The sequence below is a fragment of the Phlebotomus argentipes genome, unplaced genomic scaffold, assembly GCF_947086385.1.
Source record: "Phlebotomus argentipes unplaced genomic scaffold, Phlebotomus argentipes genome assembly contig_15, whole genome shotgun sequence".
Taxonomy (NCBI): Eukaryota; Metazoa; Arthropoda; class Insecta; order Diptera; family Psychodidae; genus Phlebotomus; species Phlebotomus argentipes.
The window spans coordinates 12,190,466-12,214,005 of record NW_026776181.1 but is presented as its reverse complement, the minus strand read 5'-3'; the positions used below and the strand labels follow the sequence as shown (position 1 = coordinate 12,214,005).

The window sequence follows — 23,540 nt, the reverse complement described above, 5'->3', positions numbered from 1 at the left end:
AAATGGGCGAGCACAGAGTCCATAGTCTTCTCATCACCTCAGATCTAATAATTTTCAGCGAGTTTGCACAAAAGCCTCATCATTGGAGAAATACCGTCATTACAATGGAAGTGAAACTATTCGCACCATCAAAATTTGTTCACGCTGGTGATTCCGAGAATGAAGAATATATAGAGTATTACGGCAAATCCCCTAATTTATGAATTCCATTCATTTTAAACTTTAGCAACAGTGAGAATTTCCGCAAATTACCAGTTTCCTTCTGCGTGGGAAAAGCTCAAATTCAATTTTTGCTTATGCCCCACGAATTCCCGTCTCCCCCTTATTTGCCTAAGTGTGTGTGAAGGCTTCCCCACTTCAGTCTGCACAGTGCTGAATGGGGATGTTTGGGGGTTGACTTGGCTTGTGCGCCAGTCACGCTTTGATCCAATGGGCGACGATGTTCTCAGCAACAACCACGTGCTTTCATCCTCAATTCCAAACGCAATTTTCCTGTATATTAAATAAATATTTTGTCATTTTATCTTCATATTTTTTGCTACCAACTTTCTTCCCAAGCATCGAGTGAAGAAGGAACAGAAATAAATATCAACTATTTATTCCAATCACTTCTTTCAATAATGGCTTCTCTCGTCAACCAGAAAGTACGATTGAACGATTTTTTCTTCTTCTGAAATTGATGTAAAACCTCCAGTTAATAAGATTTAGGGATTAAGTTAAGGATTGCATAATAATATTTTGAGTTATAAATAAAATCACCAAATTAAAAGTAATTTGGAGAAACTTCGTATTTACGAATCGCATCTTTGATTTATGCAAAACTACTATATAAAAATCAATATTTACCGAATATTATCGTTCGAAAATATAATTTTGTACTCCATATGAACTCTAATACCCAAGCTAATACGGATAATTTTGTTAAATTTTGTCATCGCTGTCTGAAAAAGGATTTGAGCAAAAAGTCATTTTCCGCCTAGAACATCAATAGTTCCCCTCGCGGAACGTTTTATCCATCCGCAAGTCAGGCTGCGTGAAGCGGAAAAAATTCAAATTGAGCCAATAAAACTATTTTTGATATGGCAAATACAGAGGGAGAAACAAATAAAATAATATTGTAAGTCGATATAAAATCAAAAAGGAGAGAAGGCAGAAAAAAGTTTTCGTCAATTGCTGCTGGTAATTTATAGACGAACGCGCCCAAATCGATTTGACTCGTATATCACTTTGACTTTTATTACTTTCCGTTTCCAATTGTCTCTTGTGTTTTTTCTACTTCTTCCTGCTCTTCAGATTCCTTTCATTTCCCGCCAATTTAGCCTGCCTTTATTATGCTGCGAAGGAGAAGAGTATCTGAAAAGTAGGTGGAAAGGGTGCCTCGAGAGAACTGAAGAGGTTGAATCAATTTGAATAACCTAATGATTGCTGCGACGTACTATTTGCTTCCTAATTAGAATATATCGAACCAACTAATAAAGAGTGCGGCCGCAAAGACTAATAATCCGCATTGATGGATTCGAAGTGGGTGCAAGAGTGGGAGGACGCGGAAGGCGACAAGATGAGTTGTGACATGTCGCCCGAGGCGAAGAAGCTTGCCTCTTGGCACTTTTCTCATGGCAAACGGAGAAAAATGGTTCCTCAGGGATGGTAAGATTGTAATTAAATTTTTCCATCGTCCTCGTGTCACTCTCTTGCAGAATAATAAACGATCGCGGAAGTTAATTATGAAAGACGCGGGAAATTTATGATTTGCTTTCACTTTCCAGCTCCACGCGCGGCAAACGTAGAAAAAATTATTGTCTATTTGTCTCAATTTGTTGCTGGAAGCGCGCTCCCGACACGACAATGCCCTGTGGTGTCCCCTTAATATTGTACTGGGTGGAAATGAAATTCTGTTTGACCGTGTGTTTGGGCTCTGCGGCTGTGAATTTGTCATCATTATTTGGACCACAGGATCATTTCGAGGCTGCTCCCCCGATGTTAATTACAAAAACCGCCCCCTCGTGTTTTCACCCGTAATTGATGCAAAATTAATTTTAAACACCACCTTCTATTCACCTCATTTCTTCCTCCCGCAACTTCTTGCATTTACGGCCCCCTAGAGTTGGCGGTTCATATGAAGATTTCCCGTTTTTCACGTCTTTATGGTGGCTAACATCCTAAAAAAGTTTTCGTAGTATTTTTTATTATACAATTTGTAATGAAAAAGGTCAAATGTTGCTGGTTAAAACTTTCTTTGGTCATTACTTTTGTATAATACGCGTATTTTACCATAAAAATCTCTAAAAATAAAGTTAACCACCTCTAGTCTAAGAGACTAAAATGCCTATTAAATAGTTTAATAGTTTACTCATGGAAATATAAGTTAAATCGCCACACCAAAATAACAAAAACAAGTGGGATTGCGCAATATGTTCAGTATTTGGCACACTTGAAACCCTTTTAAAGAAGACACTGCCAAGATAGAATGGACACAGTTTAATTAGTGGCTTTATCATGAATTATTCTGAACATGGCCACAGAGGTTGGATGATAGAATTTCTTCATTTGATTATGTTGATCTTGTACCCATTGCACAGTCCCTTTGACGAGAGGCAAAGTCAATTAAAGTATGCATAGCCTTACTGGAGAAGCGCTAAAGAGTCTGTGAAAGTGCATTTCAATTTGCTTAATCCACACCCTCGGCACTTGATCTCAAAATCACTCCAAATGGAGCGCCTTGGAAGGGGACATAAATTGTCATCCCCTCATTTGATTGCCTTCCACAGAAGTCGTGAAGGAATAAAAATGGGTGATAGTCAAGGGTGAGCATCGAGCCCCTCGGCCACTTTTATTTTGAGTTGGGGGACATCATAAATAACTGGCTTGTTTTCACTATAGAGTATGGTGTGAGAAGGGGCGCTTCTAGACATGGGTTCCGTGCTGCCTCCACGCTCTTTGGGCAATTCCCGCTGGATGAGTGTGCGTCCCAAGAGGGCAAACGAGCTGCCTCAAGAAGCAAAGGGAAGCGGAGAATTCTTATACAAACAGCAATCGTTTGATTTGGCATGGAATCGGATTGGAAAATGTGGTGTGAAGATGGAGATGGCGAGGCCAAAAGTGATACAATTTCAATGATTTTCTCTTTTTGCATTGGTATCATAAACGGAACGGAAGAGAGCGAGAGGAGGGAGTCATTGAGGAGACACGCAAAAGGGATTTTCTGGGCGATGGATGATGGTGTTTTCCTCTCGATTTGCAGAGTCACCCCTCAACTATCTTTTGCATGTTTTCTCTTACGACTTTTCGCCTTTGCGAATCATCACCATCTCAATGGGTCACTTTGCCGTCAAGGAGGAAGGAAAAGGCACGAAAAAATGTTATTGCTCCGCATCATCCCTCTCTTCCTTTGCCCTTTCCTGGGTCCTTTCTTCTGTTATTTATTGGATGATTCCATCTTCCCTCTCTATTACTCACGCAAGGAAATCCCTCAATGGGTTGTTGAATGGGCCCAAGTGGAAGGGTGAGACAGAAGCAGTGAAAAATAAATTGAATAAACTGTGAATCACGCTCATAAATTCCCACACTCTCGCCATTTATGTATTTTTGGAAAGAATTGAGATCCGGCGTTAAGGAGATACTGTAAAATTTCCTCATAGCATCACCCACATGGCCAACAAAAGGCGTCCACAGCAATCATTTCAATTGAATGCTAGGAGCAACCTCTCACATGAAAAGGTCACGATCTCGGAAAATATCTCCTCCTCTGAATTTCAAATATCTCTCCACCCTTTTATCCATACACACAATAACTATCGGGATGAGACGTATCACGTTTCGTTTTTACGGAAGTTTTGCCGGAAAAGTTTTGAAAATTTTCAATTTTAAAGTTTACATTGTCACCAAGAAAGGGTTCCGTCTTAGTTATTACGACAATAATTAACTCTATTAATTTAAATATAGTCAATTTATTTCATATACGTATGTCCAAATACAATATAATTTGGGGTTTGACAGCACGAATAATACCAACAGTGTCGAGGTGAGAAATTGAGCATACGAGTGTTGGAAATGTTCAATTTATTCCCTCAGTTGTTGCACTTCGCTCCAACTTGAACTAAATCTGACTTCTGCAAAACTTTCTTCAGAGACTGTCTAATTGAGGATGTAAAGTGGAGGAATCCCATTCGAGTGCCACCAATATATTGGACAATTTGCCGTGACATGTACGAGCCAGCCAGAGTTGGAGCTCAACACAAAAGAACACCACCTATGCACAGTGAGTATTTCTCATGGAAGTGAACGCAATTGAGTGATTTTGTACAGGGAATAAATTTACCATTTCCAAGTGGTCTTGTTGAGGTGAGACCCAGTCTCTCCTACTCCTTGTTCGGCAGTATCGATCAGAGCTTTGTCGGTTGGCAAGATAGCTCTTCTCGGGGGAAGTTTATTGTGGATTAGACAAATGGAATTTTACACTGTGAGAAACTTTCTCACGAGGTCGGGCGAGGGAAAGCATCATTATTCAAAATGACAAGATTGATTTGCAATTTGAAGAGCAACAACGGAAAAATGTTATACATTTGCCTTGGGTGTCACGCAGGAATACAGAGTCTGGGAGTAAATCTATGGCCGAGATGGAAGGATATGGGTTTTCCTGATAATAAGGAAAAGGACGCAAAGTTCACTTTTTCGGGGCACAAAAGTTTCATGGCATGTAAAAGTTGGTCCTTTGCCTTTCCGCCAAATGGCATCTATCTTTTCACTGTCTCTCCTTCCTTAAGGTGTATTGTCAGAAAATTGAATGGGACAAGTTCAAATCGTTCCCGGGCGCTATATTGGCGGGGTAATTTAATTAAATTACACCAAGGGATTTCCATGGAGCTTCTTGCTCCCAAGAACACGCCGCATTTTTGCCTATGCGGCGCTCCAATGCTCCATGTCCAGAGGAGCAAATGAGGCGGCACAGCTTCCCAACTCCTCTCCCGCCAACACACACATGTACATAGCAAATGATTTATGATTCTGTATGTGCGCTTTCATTAGTGGGCCACCCATCAGCGAATTGTGGCTGAATTTGTAATTCTAACTCTCTGCATATTGTAACTGAGCTGTGTTCTTTTGAGGGTGGCGAAATGGTCCATGGCGCCTGGCAGGACAACAAACACCAAAGGGGCGGCAGTCATCAGGGGGTTTGTTCAATAATACAACAACTATACTCTCTATTCCATCGTCCTCGCCTTGTACTGTCTTCCCCCGCCGCCCGTCAGCGCCGCACACCCTCTAATGCTCCACTTGTGGAAAATCAACTGAAAATTTTACTCCCAATGAATTTTCCCATTGCTCCCCCGCCGCTACCCTCTGCGAAAGCATAGCGGAGAAATTTCCAATTTCTTCCAATTAGTTTTGCAACTCCACTGACAAATATATTTCACTTTGAGAACCCCTCGAGTGTGTGTGTGTGTGTGTGTGCGTTGGATCGGTGTGGGAAGCCCTTTTATGAATTTCCATGGGTTCTTGGGTGAAATATCCTTAGTTGTCTAATGAAAAGTCTCTTCTTGAAGGAATCCTCACTCTCATCGCTAAATGATTGTTCATTTACAAGAGGCTTTCGGGCACCCCTTCGCACGCACAAAATTCCCACCCACAAAATGACTGTTGAAGAGGGTGCCAAGAGTAAAGTGTATTAACATTCTCTGATCCGAGCGATTAACCCACTTTACACTGTGTCTTTGCTCACACCCTCAACCCGAACTCAATTGAATGTTTATTTCCATATAATTCCCCGAGATACACTGCCAAAATTTGATCGCATCCCACCTTAATCTTTAACACATTACACTCATTTATTATCATTCAGACATATTCTCGTTCTGCAAAAATGATTTGTTTGTTTCTTCTCTTCCAGATGAAAGTTCTGCATTATTGAAGGAATGCAAAATTAAAGGAAATAAAGGGAAAGAGAAAATACTCATTCTTGTATGTACATACTAAAAAAGCTTAAATTAACTAAACATGCTCAATCACTGCCAGATTTTAATCGTGCAGAAAAGTTACAACTTTAAGTAGCGAGCTACAGAGAAACTGAAGGCTAAATCTTATTTCCTCTCTCCAGTGTCATCTTAACGAACACCCTCCCAATCACACCTCGCAGGAGGTGAGATACCAAGAGTCCCACACCCGTTCAACATCCTGTATTGATTACGTGCTTGGGTCAGCAAAATGCCCGCACAAAACATTAATACCGTCAAAACTCTCCTGCGACAATTTCTGTCTGTCTAGGCGTTTCGGATGGGTGAAGGGAAATTGATATAAGTTTGCCAGCTTCCGAGACACAACAATTAAGCATCACCGCAGTGGATTAGTGATACTCACAATTATAGGCTCATTTGTCTTCTGTGCCGTGCACGGGGCGGAGGCGACGAGGGGTTGGGAATCTTGATCACACGTGGACTTGCGTGGAAAGTTCCCCCTTAAAGTCGTCTCCTCAGCTGGAGATTGCCCCAAAAGAGATTTCCATGAGAAGGTGATGTGGTTGAGGAGGGTGAAATTGTCACAACAAAATAACTCCCCCATTGAGTCGCCCACCCACTCCAGCCCCACATTCGCACGCAATTGAAATGAAGGGCCCATCGGGACTCGAGTGAGGCGGCATCTCCCCCGTTGAGCACGTTTCTCTTGGGCGACACAAGATGAATTCTAATCCAAGATTAGACACATAATACGTGATAAGTAGTGCAAATATTGATTCGCATTTATCTACTCTCTCGCTCTTGCAACTTTTTGTCTCCCAAATGCCACTCATTTCGGCGTTTCGGGACTCTGCTTCCCCGGGGAGATTATATGGCCGAAATCGGTACACCGCTTCCAGCACTTCGACACTGTGTCAGAAAAATCCGCGACTACAGTTCCCACATTGTTCTACATTACATTATTCATTTATCATAGATCTAGAGTATTTTAGTCTTAGAGAACTTTTGTTATTCACTCTAAATTGATTTTCAAAACTGCAGAAATGCTCTAGAGTAGTAAAACCAAGTGAAGACATTTTTTAAGGGAGAATTTAAGAAAATTCTGGCGAACTGTACACCACTTCCGACCTAATGTCACCCCCTTGATCCACGCCCTTCGCTTACTTTCCGATCACACACAAACCAGCTCAGATCTGCCGCCATTCAGAATGATGAATGCTGAAGACAAGAAGTTCTTATCCATATTTAAATAAGTGGAAAAGTATTTTCCTAAGAATCATTAATTTTAATTTTCTTTTTGTGATACGAAGAAAAAACGGAAATACATTTACTCACTTTTCTAGGTCAACTTTAAATCACTTACGTTGGCTCTGCGCATCGCCATTACTTGATTCAATATACTCCACGTGTAAAAACAATGATTACTGAGTGTTGATCAACTAATAGTTGAGTTGAATGGACCACTTTCGTGACAAAACAACCCCAGGCTTCCGGATGATGACACTCTGGTCATGTTTGTTGACCTCAAGTGTCACAGTCTGAGGCTCTCCACTCACACTTAACGTTGCTGATTTCGGCACGTGCTCCAGTCCGACAATCACAACGCGCTCCACCCATGATTTGGTATCATAATTGGCCTTCTCGTCATTTTTCCTGAGGGAAAAGAGACAAGAGAGAGTGCAGTCAGCTCATCAAATCCACTGCCAATTCAGCATTTCACAAATTCTGTTACTCACCTAGAAGTCAGGACGTTGTCTTTGAACTCCAGACTGACGTAGATGTACTTTCCACTGCGATAATCATAAGTCTTCTCATCGTCCACATACAGTGTTCCTTTGGCCGAGTGATTATTATCCAAAGCCACGACGAGAGTGACTGGATCGTTAATCATGAGTGTTGCTGCTCTCCTGACGCGCTCTTTCTTCGGCAAGATTGTTCCTCCGCGCTGATACACAGGGATTTTGTAATTGTTCACGGGCACCGTCTCAAATCCAGCCGTTGTGATCTTCCTGTAGTCGTCCACATCGTACCAAATATCACCCTCCTTCTTCCCATCGACTGAAGGGAAGTACACGTCCACCTTGGACACTCCTTGCTGCAGAACAGGACGCACGAGCAACACATCACCCAGAAGATACTCGTAGTCAATGGTGAAAGTCTCCTTGTCGAGCGGGTAGTGAGTGAGGAGAGGTCGCATCACTGGATATCCTGTCTTTTCGTGCTCGTAGAAGAGTGTATACCAGAAGGGAAGGTAGCTGTAGCGCCGGCGAATTGCATCGCGTATAACAAGCATTGTGGCTTCTGGCATGAGCCACGGCTCCCGGCGACGCGTGTCGATGTGGGAGTGCGCCCTGAAGAATGGTAAGAACGCTCCGGCCTGGTACCATCGCTCGAAGAGTTCAGCATCGGGATTCCCGAAGAACCCACCAACGTCAGCGCCACAGAAAGACATGCCAGCCACAGATTCCGACAAGCACATCTTCACCGAGGCTTGCAGATGGCCCCACTCGGCAGCATTGTCGCCCGTCCAGATAGCCGCGTATCGCTGCGTGCCGGCAAAGTGGGATCGCGAGAGAATGAAGGGTCGCTGAACGCCATTACTGCGACGCATGAGGCCTTCGAAGGTCGCCAGCACGTGCATGTGACCGTAGATATTGTGCACGTCGCGATGCTCCCAATCTCCAAAGTGAATGTTGTCCTTCAGCATGGTAACTTCTGGTCCATTGAACACTGACGGCTCGTTCATGTCATTCCACAGCATCACATCTGCCGTTGTTGTCTGGAAATTGTCCAGCTGATACTGATCTGCGTAATATTTCCTCACTTCGGGATTGAAGAAGTCCGGATAGCTGGCGGCTCCTGGCCAGCACCATCCTTCGTAATCACGTCCGTCCTTGTTCTTCACATAGTATCCGCGATCAGTGCAGTCGTTGTGGAAGAAATATCCACCATCACGCTTAATGTGAGGATCAATGATTATAACCAGGTGACGACCGCGCTCCGTGAGATTCTTGATCATCTCCAAAGGATGCTGGAACTTGTGATCGTCCCACGTGAAGTACTTCTTGGCATCCGTGTACTCAATATCCAGCCACATGGTGTCCATTGGAATGTCATGCTCATCAAACTTATCGTTCACACTCGCCACATCCATCTCATCGTTGTAATTCCATCGGGACTGATGGTATCCCAGGCTGAAAACTTGCGGCAAAGCAGTCACGCCAGTGAGATCCGTGTACTGCGTGAAGGCGTCCATAGGCGTGGGGCCCAAGAGAACAAAAAAGTCCACAATACCACTCTCAGACATGAAATGGCCCGCTGGAGGATCAGTTTGGCGATTCCTGGACACGAAATTCACAATCGACGACATCACATTCTTCTTCGCATTAGCATTGTAGATGTCCACCCAAGTTTCTGCTGCATTTTGCCAATAAACTCCAGCTGTGTTACCTTCTCCGTGACCATAAAGGACCGGAACAGCCCCATAAAGGGCCATCGGACTGTCCAATTCGTACTCAAACACATCCAAATTGTACAGCCGATACGGTTCCGATCCCAGCGTGGGCTTCAAAGCAAAGGAATCCGCATGCTCAGGAATGCCAAACAGCACCTCAGCTTGAGGAAAGGTGAAATCCATTGCGATCGCCTCTGGACCGTTCGGTTTGCTGTCGTGGTGCGACTTGAAGTTTTCATCCCACGCTCCAGGATCCGCTTCCTCTTCAGTCTTGGGCTGTACCACATTGTTCTCCTCGCTCGGCACTTCCTCAGCCGTCTCTTCGCCTTCCAGAGGAGCAGGTTCTGGTTTCTTTCTGAGGTGTTCGAATTTCATGAGTCCCTTCGCATTTGTGGACACCACCAAAACTTCCCCATTGTAGAAATCAATCCGGAAAGGTGATGCCACAATAACAGCGCGATTTCCTCCGCATTCCACACTTATCGATCCATCTTCTTTCTTCACGGCCACGTTATCAGTTGCCGGGGGGCCTTTTAGAGCGTCCACGACACGATACCGGGGCTTCAAGGGAGTCTTTTCGTCAATCTCCACGTGGAATTTGTTCCCCTTCAAGCCAACCAGTTTCAGGAGGAACACATGATCGTTTTCCTTATTCACCACATCCACTGTAAGGTGATCCGGAAAGGTCTTCGCCGTGGCCAGTTGAACCTCGTAAGGAGAATTTCCGGGTTCAATCTTCCGGCAGCGTCTGACAAGGAAAGGAAGAAAAGCGTCTGGTTAATCCCCAATAACCTTCATCTCCATCTGCATTCATTCTAACCTGCAGAAACTGCTCTGGTCACAATTCTTGAAATTATTCTTATCCACGCCTCCGGCGAAGGCGAAGAGGAGCCCCAAAAGCCCCACAATTATCAATCTCATTGTAACTCTGTGAAACACAAGAAAATTTTCCATGAATCAAAACACACCTTAATTCAAGTACACTTCACTCCTCCCTACCTTATCAGTAACTTCACAATAAGTAGATGCTCTTTTGCACAACACTAACCTGATATAATTAATATTTTCCACGTATTAGCCTCCCAAAAAATGCTCCGTTTTGCTCGAAAGCTCGTGAACCCGGTGACAAGAAGCGAAATCGTCATCGCTGAGCTTTCTCCCCAAACCGATTCAAACGCCATCTGGCGACTGAATTCAAAGGAGAATTTTATTGGAGGGAAAAGTATTTATCTAACCGAAAATCAAATCAGCGTCGGGAGCACCTTTCTGATGTTTGAATTTTTGGGGTTTCGCTGCCTTCTGCTGCCGATTCTGCGTGAGACAACGCTGGGATTGCAACAGGGATTCTTGGTAGTCCTCCTCCTCAATTCTTTCAGTGATATTGAGCGTCAACCTATGGGAAACAATTAAATCTTTCAGACACATTTCTTGCCATCAAGCTATTAGGGAAAACATACCTCTTAACTTTCTCATTCTCTTCGCGAATCTTCTGCTCCTGAAGCTTCAGATTCTTCGCCAAGTGACTGTCAGCAGGAGCAGCAAATGTCCTGAATTGCTGCTTACCCACCTTGTTGCCGCGCATCATCAGCACGAAAGACACCGTATCGTCACTGGGCGGCGGTTCTTGCATACTCAGTTGCTCGTACGTCTTCTTCCCGGTGCGCGTCATCATGGGCACTGGGATGTCCTTCGTGCTGGGCTTTGCCGGGTCCCTCAGTCGTTCTTGGTAGCTCTCCATGGCCATCCGTTCGAAAGCCTGCTCGAACTCCAAATCTTCCTGCGTCTTTTCCGGTGTCTTTCTTCTCTCCTCTTGCATCTCCACTTCTTCGGGGCCATTCGCCTCCAGGTCGACATCCAGCTCTTCTGCTTCCTCACGACTGCGGCGCTCCGTTTCGTCATCGGAGTCCACCACAGCCTCTGATGTCTCTTCAGCAGTGTTGTCATTGTCACTGTCCACCTCATTGATGGCCTCCAACTCGCTCTCGGCACTCTCTCCCAAGTCGCTGCTGTTCAGAGTGGGATACAACTCTTGCTTCAGCTTCTCAACAGCCTCTTTGGATTGCTCCAGGGACGTGAAGGGTTTCAACTTGGGACGCACGCTCGCCAGGCAGTCTCTGTACATGTGCTCCACGAGAATGGGAAACAGGTCACCGCTGGCCTCCGTTTCAAACACAGGATCGCTCTTCTTGTACCAGAAGTACTGCTGAAAGAACAGCAGAAAGTAGTCCAGACCCTTGCGACTGGAGCTCGTGAAGTACTGGCCACACGTGTCGAGCAGCACGCAGGCCAACTTTAGCCGGAACAGACTGCCCGGCGGATCCACGACGGACACCACGGCATGATCCATCGGAACGCCAAACGAGATGATCGAGTACAGCGTGTTGAGGACGTTGTGGCTCTCGATTAGACGATAATTGTACAATTCACCGATATACTTGGCCATGGCAATTCGACGCTGAGCCAATTTGGGTGAGTGAATCTCCAGACCAGCACGAATATCCTCGAAAACACAGTCAATCACTTTCGCCATCGCCTTGTCCTGATATGAACTCAAGCCGGAGACCAAATCTGCCAAGCAGCGAATGAGGTGGTAGCGAATGTTGTAGGCCTTCGAGAGACACCTGCAAATACAAAAAGATCAGTGTACTATTGGACATCAATATTCTGCCCATTTCAATTGGTATTCACCTGATGGCATACTCGCTGATTTCCTTGTCATCCCAGTTCAGTCTCCTCATCATCTTGATGATTTTATCCACATTTGACTTGTTGAGCGCCTCGAAAACTAAATATCGCACGTACATCTGCATCGGCGGCCGCTGCTTCCTAGTGATGCCCGTTCCTTCGGGTGGTTTTACTAAGTAATAGACACTCTCAATCTGAGCCGCGTGTCTCGAATCCAAGGCTGTGACCACCTTTAGACGCATCATCTGCTCCAAGTAAACGTTAGTCCGCAGACGACTCTCGGCGCAGTTGTACAGATAAGTTCCGCAGACTTCCAGGAAGGCGCACGCCATCTCAATGTTGTGATGCTGGAAGTCGTGGAGGAGGAACTTGAGGCAGTACAGTGCCTCGATCTTGGAGTACATCCCGAACTTTGTGAGCTCCCCGATGAAGCGCACCACCTTGATCTTGCTCTCAATGTTAATCTGATCCTTCTTCAGCACGTGATAGCGGAAATCGTTCTTCAGCAGCAGTGCCAGATCAGTGGCCACGTCCGGCGAGACGATATTGATTGTGGCCACGAAACGCGCAAACATCGGCAAGAGATCGAGTCTCGTGCGTTGCACGCCGAAGAGGACTTTGGCCAGTTTCTTGCGATTGCTTTTGGTGTTGAGATGGAGCAGAAATTCAATGGCCGCCGAGTCGATTAGTTCCTTGTTGACGCAGTTCATAAGGTTGTGGGAGAAAGTCTCGAATTGGTGCTTCGTGTTCTGCATTGGCTGGGGCGCTGCCACTTTCGGGGCGACTTCCTCAGGCGGTGGTTCGGGTGTGGACGACGCCGGAATGTCTGGATCCGGCGGAGGCTCTTCCACGGCCAATTGCTCAGGCTCAATCTCCATGTCGAGCACCTCTTCAGTCATCTGGGGCTCCTCGGGTGTCACTGAGGGCTGTTTAGGGGCGAAATTGGGAAGGAAGAGACGCAAATCCGGAAGATCGACGTAGAAACTCTTGGTCTCTTCATCTCCCCACGGATCCAGCTGTCCATCGAACGTTAGATCTGTGGACTCAAAGATGATCCCGCCAGAGCTCTCCTCTGTCTGCTTGGGAAGCTCGGGCAGAGGTTCGTTTAGCAAATCGGAGAGAGTTTGCGTGGAGGAGAGGAGCTTCTCGAAGGAAGATTGCATGAACTCCAGCTTTTCGCGACGAGCTGAAGAGACTTCTCCCTTGGAGGACAACGCATTCTGACACGATCTCTCCATGGCCATCAGCTCCTTGTGTCTCTCCTTCAAGTATTCCATCAGGCCCTTGTAGTAGTCTCTCAGCAGATTCCTCAGAGCCTGCTGCTTGTCAGGCAAAAGAAGCGTTGACGTCGGGAGCGTCATTTTGTGCTTCTCAGCTAAATCCACAATCTTCTTCGACACCAATCCAGCATATTCCTCGCCACAATTCTTGCAGAAGGACATTATAATCGAGAGATTGGCAAATTCCTCTTTGTCCTGTTGAATCAACGAAACAAGGACATTCCCGAGAAGAGCCAAGCCACTCTTGTTGGAGAAAATGCCCACACTAACGAGTTCCGCAAACAGTCGCAAATCCACTCTCATCTTGCTGGGATTCACCAACTTCTCCGATCCTTTGATGTTCAGGATCTTCTGCCAGTGCTCGAAGAACAGCGGCGAAAACTCTCCATACAGCTGATGCAGCCGACTGCACAGAGTCACCATCGCTGTGACGTCTGTCGTCTTCAGCTTCGCCTCCACGATGGCGGCGCAAATCTCCGAGATGTACTTGGTCAGGTTCAATCCGGACATGTCCTTCAGCAGGGAATCCAGCTGAGCAGTTGTAAACTGCTTCAGCTTCTTCACGAAGGCCGTGTTCTTCTTCACATTGGAATCCAACTTGAAGAAGTACTCTTCCGTGGGCCTCGCACTCGACGTGTTTTCTCCCCGTAGAACACTTTTGGCGGAAATCCTCGACTGCACATCACTAATATAGCCTTTCACATCCTCAATCTCCTGCTCTTCCTCTTTCGCGGAGGAATCTTTTGTCTCACAATTCTCCTCAACTTCTTCCTGCACCATGTTTACATTTTTCGATCGAGCACACTTTTGCACAACTGCAGCTGTCAAATGAAAAAGCTCTCATGGTGACCCGCTAAGAAGGCCTGGCGAAGTGTCCAGCGAAATTCTTGGGAAGATCAAGTGCTGTTTACTTTCGCCACGCAATGGCAAACGGAGCAGTGAAATTCGGCAATTTCATCAATTACTACCAGTTTAACACACCTGAGGAGAGACTTGCTGTCTTTCCAACACACCTGTGGAACAACTGGAGAAGCCCAGATGATAAACTACTCGTCCTGGACGTAGGATGCAACGCGGGAAATTTCACGCAACTCTTCTATAAATTCCTCACTGAACATTCCGGAAGGGAAGTCTTCATCCTGGGCATTGACATTGATCCCATTTTGATTGAACGCTCTCAGGAGTCAAATGCATATCCCAGTAATATTCGTTACTCCACTCTCGACTTCATGAAGGACAGCAACGAGTGCATCAAGGAGTTTCTGTCCTTCCACGTGCGTGAGAAATTTGACGTCACCCTGTGTCTCTCCATAACGATGTGGATTCATCTCAACCACGGAGACGATGGCCTCTGGACGTTCCTCAGACGAGTATCCAGCCTCTCGGAAGTCCTGGTTGTTGAGCCGCAACCATGGAAGTGCTATCAGACTGCCACACGACGAATGACAAGGGCAAACGAGGAGGAATTTCCACTCTATCGACTGCTCAAAAATCGCACAGGAGTGGACATTACCATAAGCAAGTTCCTTGTGAGTGACTGTGGCAAGATTCTGATCTATGAGTCGCCAGAGACAAAGTGGAAGAGGAGAGTGTACGTATATAGGGAACAATAAAGCGTCTACACTAGACAAAAAGACATTTTAGAAGAGATACTCGTTATTTTCATTTCATCCTGCCACTTCTTCATGACCAGATTCAAACTCGAGCTTCACGTGTGTCGCCAGCTCCTCCACATCCACCTCGGTTTCCTGTGTGTTCAGCCTGTTGAGCGTCATCATGACTTCGGCAGACTTGCCCATGAGTCCCGGCTGCTCCTCAGCCTTAACAATCACCTGCTGCGCAGGCATTTGCTGTGCAGGCTGCTGCTGCACCGGAATCACGGGGATTCCGGCCTCTTCGAACGCCTTCTTCTTCAGCGTCTGACGAATTTGCGACCTGAATCAAACAGAACATTTGTCATCATTGCCTCTCATTGCACACAAATGGAAATTGTAGAAAAAGCAGAGAGATGAAGAACTTACACCGTGCGATTTTTAATGCGTAGACTAATCTTATTTAAGTCCTCACTAAAGTGCGTTATAGCCGATCTGAGCATTTCTATTTCTTCATCTGTCCATTTGCTTCTACCAGAGTGTGAAAAAACAATGAGTTATATACAATTTCTTTACAAAATTAAGCATTTTCACTCTACTCACCCCGCCGGACAATCTGCAGTGGGAAGTTGCATCGTCAGTTCGCCCAGTCGGTTGAACGCCGAACCTGCAGCCGTGAAAATCTCACCGACCTGTGTAAATTGCAACATCACTTCAGTATTGAGACGTAGCCAGACTATCTTTCTACGTACCTTTGTCGCAGAATTCATTGTTGGACGCCTATTTCCGAGTGAAAACCAAAATTTTCCGCAATGTTTGTTTACTAAAATCAATATGACAGTCACATAACCTGGCGGCTTTGTTTGGGGTTGCCACACTAAACTTCTAAGCCCAATCTCGAAATGTCCAGCGGAAGTCTTGCGAGTCGTCCAACAGACATATCCCATTTTTTCCAGAAACAAGAATTATTTTTTTTTAGTAATATATTATATGAAAATAAGTAGTATTCATCATATCAATAATAAAGGCAATACATATAACAATTGGGAGAAATATTCTCAAATTTTGGAATATAATTTTACGAGTTAATTCCCTTTTAAAGAATAGTATAATTTAAAGGTGAGTTTTCTGCTGGTTTTTCTCATTGTAAATTGTTTAATTTATAATAGATTAATTTTTGGGAGAAATGAAACACTTATTATCCACTGCCAATTTGCAGAACTTCGAAACAAACTGCACACACCCGCACTGGCTTATTGATTCCGAACTTGAGGATCGGGACGTCATTATTTGAACAACGACTGCACAAATTCCGTCCACAGTGTCGACTGTAAGAAAAATTAGAATCTAGATTAATAAGAGTTTCAAGATATTGGAATAAATTCTCTAATCTCAAATTATGGAGGAAAAGGCAAAGAGATGATAGGAATTAGTGGGTCTTACCAATGATGTTTTCTCGTGGTGAAGGAGAACTTCTCTCCGCACTCCTGACACACATCCGATGCTGCCCACGGCGATTCCTGCGGCAGCTGATCCAGTAATTTATGGAGCAATTGATTAGTAGCCAGTTGAAAATTGAAGATAGTCACGCCTTCCTTATTTTCCGCGCCCATGCACGCGCCATTCTTCACCAATACTTTACACAACGACGCCTGGCCGCGCATAAATGCAAGCAGGAGCGGCGTATTGCCTTGGATATCCACCTGGTTTATAGGATACTTCGGCATACACTCCAGGAATAGTTCACAAATTGTCGCCGCCGTGGTGTCCTTCCCACTGCGACAGAGTTCGTGCATGGGATTGTTTCCTTTGTAGTTCATCGCCTCCGCGTTAATTCCACTCTCCGTCAGGAGTTCCCGAACAACAGCCAAGTGTCCCTCCCGCACGGAAATATGCAGAGCATTGTTGCCATCCCCGTCAATGGCATCAAAGTCCGCACCGTTCTGGAGCAGTGCAGAGACATTGGCCACTCGTCCGCGCTCAGATGCCACATGAAGAGCAGTCTTGGATGTGGCATCGCGCTCATTTATCCTCGCGCCAGCCAAAATCAAATTTCGCACGAGCATCTCGTTCTCCGAGCTCGCAGCCAAGTGCAGAGGTGGCGTCTGGTTCACATCATGCACGCGGGAATTCACGTCCACCCTGATCGCCAAGAGGAAGAGGACGGACTCCAAGTCATCCTTCATGATGGCCACATGGAGGAAATTTCTGCCCCTCTGATCGATTTGTTCAGCTGCATTTGGGAGACGCTGAAGGATGTTTTGAGCCGCCTTGTGATTTCTCCCCGTCAGTGCAGCGGCGAATGCCGTATTCCCAGACTTGTCTCTCAGCCGCAGATCAATACTCGGGTGACACAGGAGAATCCCAATCATCTCATCCTGTTGATTCTCTATTGCCACGTGGAGGGAGGTCTTATTGTTGCAGTCCACGGCATTCACATTCGCCCCATGATCGATTAGCGTCTGGAGTACATTCACCAATCCCCACTGGCAGCACAGATGCAGAGGTGAGGCCTTATCGTGTGCTTCCTCGCCTCCTTGGCCATCTGGTCCCGGTTGTCGCGGTGAATCTACATCACACCGGCTTTTTATCAGGAAAATCGCCGCCACTTCTTTGTTCTCGTCAATGGCGCGATGCAGAAGCGTCTGCAAGCATCCATCAGGACCTGAACTCCAGCAGTCTGTGTCCACTCCATGACGAATCAACACCTCAGCTATATCCAGTTTCTCACTCTCCAGCGCTGTCCACAGTGGAGACTCGCACTTGCTGTCTGACGCACCCAAGGAAACCCCACGTGTGCACAAAGCATCCACAACAGCTGGCAAATTGCAGTGAATGGCCAGTTGCAGAGGCGATTCCTGCTCTCCAGTCAATGCGTTCATGTCTGCTCCCTGACCGAGGAGGAATATCGCCGTCTTAGCATCCTCTTTGAGAATCGCCTGATGCAACAGAGTCAAATCCTGACCATTCCTGTCATTCACATCTGCCCCACCTTGAATGAGCGACGGCACAAGTTCATTGTGCGCCAACGATAATGCAAGACTGAGTGGCGAATCGCCATTTGAGTCCTTTATATTGAAGTCTGGCTTCTCTTTTTCACCACTCTTCCAATGCTCGACAAAGGCCTCAATTATAGGCAAATTATTAGATTGCACTGCATAGTGAAGTGTCGTCCTCAAATCTCCCATTGTCGTTTGAATATTGGGATCTGCACCTCTTTGCAGCAGTGCCTTCACCAAGTCCACCATTCTCTTTTCACACGCCAAATGAAGGGCAGTTTGGCCACTGTTATTCACATAATTCAGATTGGCAAATTCTGTGAGGAAAATCGATGCTTTCTCCATGCCATTCAATATGAGTATCTGCAAAAGATTGCTGCCATTCTCTGAATACCTCACATTAGCATCAGCACCCTTATCTATCAGGCTTCTGGCGATATCGAAGGACAATTCACCAGATTGCAGGGCGAATTGCAAGGCACTTTTCTCGTCGTTAGTCCTCAAATTAAGATCTAAACCATCCAGTGTCAGTAGCGCACCAATCATTTCCTCGTGCCCAGACACAATGGCCATATGAAGTGGTGTGTAGCCACGCTTGTTCTGTATGTTCGGATCTGGTTCACACTCCAGAATCTTCCTTCCGACGTCCAGCATCTCTTGATATGTGTCTTCATCAGTGGACTTTGTCGAGTAAGTCACAACAATGTGCAGAGCTGCATCTCCAGTCGTTCTAAGAGAAGAGAACAACACCAGTTTATCAACCACTGATCAACATAAGCGGTGTGCATTGTGTATTCCTCACCTGCTGGTTAAATTGACGTTAGAGTTCTTGTCGAGAAGAAAAAGCGAAGAGAATCCATCACCTCGCTGAACAGCATCAATTAGCAATGTGCAACCGTCGGAATTGAACGCGTTCACATCCGCTTTCCCATTCTGGATGAGGGTCTGAGCAATTGCCGTGCTTCTACCCATCAGTGCCAGCCCAAGAGGAAGTTGTCCCTGTGGCGAAAGACTATTCACCACTTCGGAAAGCTTCAAGAGAAATGGAAGATTGCAAAATTAGAACATCGTTGAGTCATAATGTTGGGGAAATTCTGGACAATCTTGTAAATCGGGAAGAAGTCAAACGATGACTCATTTCTGGTGTTTATTTAAAGGATTTCGTGACTCACTCTCTGAACAATCATGCATAGAACGACAGTTAGAAAGTTACCACAAATTTATCAACATTCAATTTGAGTAATAAAAACAATAAAACTAATTAAAAATTATATCATTCGACTATCAGTCCCCAAATATTCATCATTCTAGTCTGTACGGCGTTCCATACACATTTTTACAGTCATCTCAACTTTATCAAAAAAACCCGAGAGTCTGTGTTATATTGCCAAAAATTCAATCACACATTCAAGCGCGATCCTCGTTTCCCATTCTCTCATTTATGCTCTTTTTCCACTCTGTCACACTCACATCTGAAGAGTACAGAGTGAGAGAATCATAAGCAGACGAGGAAAGTGGGGTAACACAGTGATGACGACTGAATGTGGCTCCAACAACGTGCCAATGAATCGCTTTCTAGTGCACGTCTGACCGCTTAAGATAGTAGTTCGTGTTTCCACGGGTGTACGAAAAATTCACTATAATACTCTCCAGAGGATTTATCTATTCAACTGAGAAGATAAATCACGCGCGCATTCAATTCGTGATCTTTTTACCTTCATTTATCATTATCACAAAATGATATGTTACCGCAAATAGCAACAGTATAGTAGAAAATGCATAGAACAATTTTTAATAAACTTCACCTTATCAGTTCACTGCATTTGTGCTCGCTGTTATTGTGTTAAAACATCTTACATAGTGACTGTGGTGTGCAAGAAAAGAGAAAACACCCTGAATTCGGAATATTAAATTTAACTGTGCTTCTCTGTGAATCATATAACTGAGAACCTCTCATGTTAAAAAAAAAACTTTACAAAGTGGTCTCAAGCTTTAATTGCACTAATTCGTCTTTCTCTCTGTTCACCGTGGACTTTTTATTCTGAATAAATTATAATGGATCGTGTATTCGGGACTGTATTATTGGCTGTATTGCTCCAATTATGCTTCATAGGTAATTTCATGTTTCTCAAAATAGCAATCAGAAATACAACTATATCGCTGCAAAGCTTCAGAATAGATTACAGAGTGGTTTCTCACTCGTGACTAAAAGTGGCCAACTTTCTCGGTCCTTGACCTAGTCCCTCAAGATCTGTGTTTGTTTCTTTTTTTGTATACTCAATCTCAAAATACTGCATCAGATGTTTATTTTTGCTAAAGGAAGCATCCGCACACATTAACCCTGTTTGTTCATCTTAAGTAGCTATGTCTATACAACGTGAACCAGACGACTTATCCAATATACATTTAACATAATCATTATGACACAAATGGACACAAAAAATTGTGAAAAAATGTGACATTGAACTGAACATGACAAAGTGTTTATTTTAAATTCTCCACGCACTTGTTAGTTATTCACGTACATACATAAATATAGCGGAAATGCGAAAAAAAACACAAGTGGTTAAGGAGAAGCAAAAAAAATCTATGCCACGAAATTCTTAACTGACTTCTTCTCGTGTTTAAGAGAGATTTCTAGCGGAAGTTAATGACCATTTGACGATATAATCACGAAAACTTTGTCATACCAGTTGAATTGAGAAAACAACTGTAAGTTTTGAGGCAATTTCCGTGGGCACCTTTCGAGAAGGTGTATAAAGTAAACAATTTTTTTCAACTTTATTTAGCACCTAATAAGCGTGATCGATTTTTCAGACAAGTGGCTTTTGATAAATCCGCAAAAAGTTCAAATTAAAGATCTCACAATTAGTTGTTGGGAGAGAACGAGTTAGATTTAGCCACCAAATTTCTTTGTCCACAGAACATATTAAATATTTACTGCTCAAATGTTTCATATTAATATCTTCCTCTGTTGCTTAATCGTCATATTGTAAAAATCCCAAAGAGACATGTATGAGGAAATGCTTCTATTATTTCATGCCCACAGAAAGACCTAAGAAGGTGTGCTTCATTATCACTAGTCACGTAATGTGATTTGATATAAAGAGAATATCGCGTCCCAAATGCTATGAATTTAGCTGCAAAGCTCGGTTTTACTATAAATGTTTGCTCTGTAGTAAAACCTTCGCGGGACAATCACTTTGCGTACATCCACCCTTGGGCTGTAAGCACACACAGGACGGAAATTGATAAATTCACATCCACACATTTTATATCGTATTCATATTTTTTCATTTCGCTCATGTTATAATTATACTATGAGACATGAATGCTGAATGGTGATTTTAATGCAGACTCCGTGAATAAACTCCCATGAAAGTAATTATCACTTCTCTTTTCCAGATCACGCCGCCGGAGTGAAATGCTACAGATGCACAGTGGCACCGAGCGCGCGACTGAATCACACAATGCTGTGCGCCAAATTCGACGAGAGCCACGATTATGCTGTCGATTGTCCGTACTCAACAATGTGCATGAAGAAGATTTTTAGACTGAGATTGATGAATGGTCAGGAAGTTGAGACAGTAACGCGAGATTGCGCCCAACAGAAGCGAACGGACGAAGTAAGAACATTAGCACTTCATAGCATAATTCCTCTGTTCTATTATTTCAATTATTCATTGAAGGTATTTCGAAATGGTCGATGGGAGAAGGAGAGCACGATAGAGGAGGCATACGAAGAGGGATGTGAAACAATTGAGGAGAACACAAACACACAATCCATGACTGTTTTCTGCCATTGTCGCGGTGCGCTGTGTAATTCAGCGACCAAGGAAAAATTGGGCAGTTATCATGTCGATGCCATGGCGGTCATTCTAGTATTCAACGCTATGAAATATTTTCGGAGCATAGATTGATACAATCAATTCATTTAGCGCATGATTTAACTTATTCTTGATGCATTATTATCAAAACTAGAAGCTATTCAAAATACTGCCTTAAGATCTTTACAAGAGCATCATAATATGAAGATATTTAACGATATTAGAAAATCACTGAAAATATCGTAGAACTGTCTAAACAGATAAGATTTGAGCTGGATTTATAGGCATTTTTACATAACAGTACTGAGAATTGCAGATAAAAACCGCACTTAAATTTATTTTTAATGTCTGACCATCGAATTGCTTCTTTATCTACTATATACAGAAAAAGTGATGTGATAGCGAATTAAATTATACTTATTGAATGATTTGGGCATTTTCTCACTCACCATTCCGTCGTTCTCCACGAGGCACAGGAAAACAACATCCTCTCGAAGCAATCGGACGGCGGCGTGGAGTGGATGTTTCGTCTTGTTCTTCAGCATCTTGTACAGCAAAGGACTGGACATGTGGTCAAAGTCTTGCGGCGTCAAATCGTCCCAGTGCGTCGATATGAGTCCTGAGCAGTATTCGAGGAGTGTCGCTGCCCCAACTTCTTCGGCCACGCAGTAGAAGCGCACACAAGATCGCACTCCCACTGAGGAGACTAGAGCTCTCTCGCACAGTCCCAAGAGTCCGGGCAGTTTGAACTTGTGAGCAGCTCTCAGAAGAGACAGAGCCAGAGCGTCGCTCTGCAGATCAACGATGTCTGTGTAGATCCAGCGAAGAAGGGCATATGCGACCTCACCATCGAGATCTGACCAGTCTGAAAGGAAAACATAAATCAGCCTTTCATCGAGTCAGCAGTCAATCGGTCTGCTAGAGTCACTCACCAAGTTCGGTGGTCGATTCGAGAATCTCCTCGCGCCACTCCTCCGATCGCGCACTGAGAACAAATCGGTGGGCCGGAAAGGATTTATCCCCGAACTTCACAGTAATGTCGGAATAGGTTTTCCGACTGTAAAGTCCCGCCACGGTCATCGTGAGCCTGGAGATGAAACCACTGAATTCCCCGACATCAGTGTCTCCACTGCTCGCCACCGCCCGGCTGTACTTCCTCTCCATCTCGGCATAGTTCTTCTGCAACTTCGTGTACTCCTCCTTCAGCAATTTCAGATGCTTCTCCAGCTTCTGTACAGTCTCTTCGGATGCTGGAAGTGATTCAATTGGATAAATGAGCAGAAAAGCTGCAAATCTTCATGCTACGCCCCTCAATATTTTTCACTCGAATTACAAGGCAATACAATCGAGAGCACTCTATCTTGATTTACAAATGAACTAAAGCACTTACCCATATTTGTTAATGCTAAATGTTTTGGAAAATATCCTTTATTGCAGGAGATCCATTAACTTTTCTAACTTTGCGATTCCTTCCACGGCAAATGGGACACACAACACTGCAAAAGTTTTTATGAAATGTGAAGTTTACGCAACAATTTCAAAATTACCGTTTGGACACTCTTTTCACATCGAGTGAAATATTTCTTTTTATATTTGATGAAGATCTCTTAAGATTCATCCATGTCAACCGCGGAATTTACAATATTCAAAGAAATTGTGATAACAAGAATCATTTCTGGAATCAAGAACATGCATTTTCCTTTTTTCCTCTATAAATTCTATGAAAGTTCTATTTTTTACAGTACACCATCG

The 23,540-nt window shown here is 44.4% G+C and overlaps 6 protein-coding genes across 7 annotated transcripts; 2 read left to right on the top strand and 4 right to left on the bottom strand.

Annotated features, from left to right (window-relative positions):
* Nucleotides 1-7,215: 7,215 nt before the first annotated feature.
* On the bottom strand, nucleotides 7,216-10,533 carry LOC132261401 (neutral alpha-glucosidase AB). Of its 2 annotated transcripts, none has more exons than XM_059760202.1 (4): nucleotides 10,454-10,533; nucleotides 10,226-10,333; nucleotides 7,688-10,153; nucleotides 7,216-7,604 (listed from the first exon to the last, which is right to left on the bottom strand). In XM_059760202.1, exons 2-4 carry the CDS (start codon nucleotides 10,324-10,326, stop codon nucleotides 7,391-7,393), a joined length of 2,781 nt encoding a protein of 926 aa, XP_059616185.1. In that variant the 5' UTR covers nucleotides 10,327-10,333; nucleotides 10,454-10,533; the 3' UTR covers nucleotides 7,216-7,390. The 2 variants fall into 2 exon arrangements, with proteins under 2 accessions (XP_059616185.1, XP_059616184.1); XM_059760201.1 differs by having other exon boundaries at nucleotides 10,405-10,528.
* Nucleotides 10,534-10,599: 66 nt separating this feature from the next.
* LOC132261400 (regulator of nonsense transcripts 2) lies at nucleotides 10,600-14,221 on the bottom strand. Its single transcript, XM_059760200.1, has 3 exons — nucleotides 12,094-14,221; nucleotides 10,863-12,026; nucleotides 10,600-10,798 (listed from the first exon to the last, which is right to left on the bottom strand). Exons 1-3 carry the CDS (start codon nucleotides 14,148-14,150, stop codon nucleotides 10,636-10,638), a joined length of 3,384 nt encoding a protein of 1,127 aa, XP_059616183.1. The 5' UTR covers nucleotides 14,151-14,221; the 3' UTR covers nucleotides 10,600-10,635.
* Nucleotides 14,222-14,243: 22 nt separating this feature from the next.
* LOC132261402 (probable RNA methyltransferase CG11342) lies at nucleotides 14,244-15,020 on the top strand. Its single transcript, XM_059760203.1, has one exon. The coding sequence runs from the start codon at nucleotides 14,294-14,296 to the stop codon at nucleotides 14,981-14,983; it is 690 nt and encodes a 229-aa protein (XP_059616186.1). The 5' UTR covers nucleotides 14,244-14,293; the 3' UTR covers nucleotides 14,984-15,020.
* LOC132261403 (chromatin complexes subunit BAP18) lies at nucleotides 15,009-15,817 on the bottom strand. The gene is made up of 4 exons (XM_059760204.1): nucleotides 15,715-15,817; nucleotides 15,566-15,654; nucleotides 15,392-15,493; nucleotides 15,009-15,305 (listed from the first exon to the last, which is right to left on the bottom strand). Exons 1-4 carry the CDS (start codon nucleotides 15,730-15,732, stop codon nucleotides 15,038-15,040), a joined length of 477 nt encoding a protein of 158 aa, XP_059616187.1. The 5' UTR covers nucleotides 15,733-15,817; the 3' UTR covers nucleotides 15,009-15,037.
* A 161-nt stretch (nucleotides 15,818-15,978) lies between these two features.
* LOC132262312 (rabankyrin-5) lies at nucleotides 15,979-23,290 on the bottom strand. Its single transcript, XM_059761551.1, has 6 exons — nucleotides 23,179-23,290; nucleotides 22,721-23,038; nucleotides 22,238-22,653; nucleotides 18,764-18,993; nucleotides 16,406-18,691; nucleotides 15,979-16,290 (listed from the first exon to the last, which is right to left on the bottom strand). Exons 1-6 carry the CDS (start codon nucleotides 23,180-23,182, stop codon nucleotides 16,161-16,163), a joined length of 3,384 nt encoding a protein of 1,127 aa, XP_059617534.1. The 5' UTR covers nucleotides 23,183-23,290; the 3' UTR covers nucleotides 15,979-16,160.
* LOC132262095 (uncharacterized) lies at nucleotides 19,546-22,203 on the top strand. The gene is made up of 3 exons (XM_059761232.1): nucleotides 19,546-20,074; nucleotides 21,367-21,587; nucleotides 21,651-22,203. Exons 1-3 carry the CDS (start codon nucleotides 20,017-20,019, stop codon nucleotides 21,879-21,881), a joined length of 510 nt encoding a protein of 169 aa, XP_059617215.1. The 5' UTR covers nucleotides 19,546-20,016; the 3' UTR covers nucleotides 21,882-22,203.
* Nucleotides 23,291-23,540: the final 250 nt, after the last annotated feature.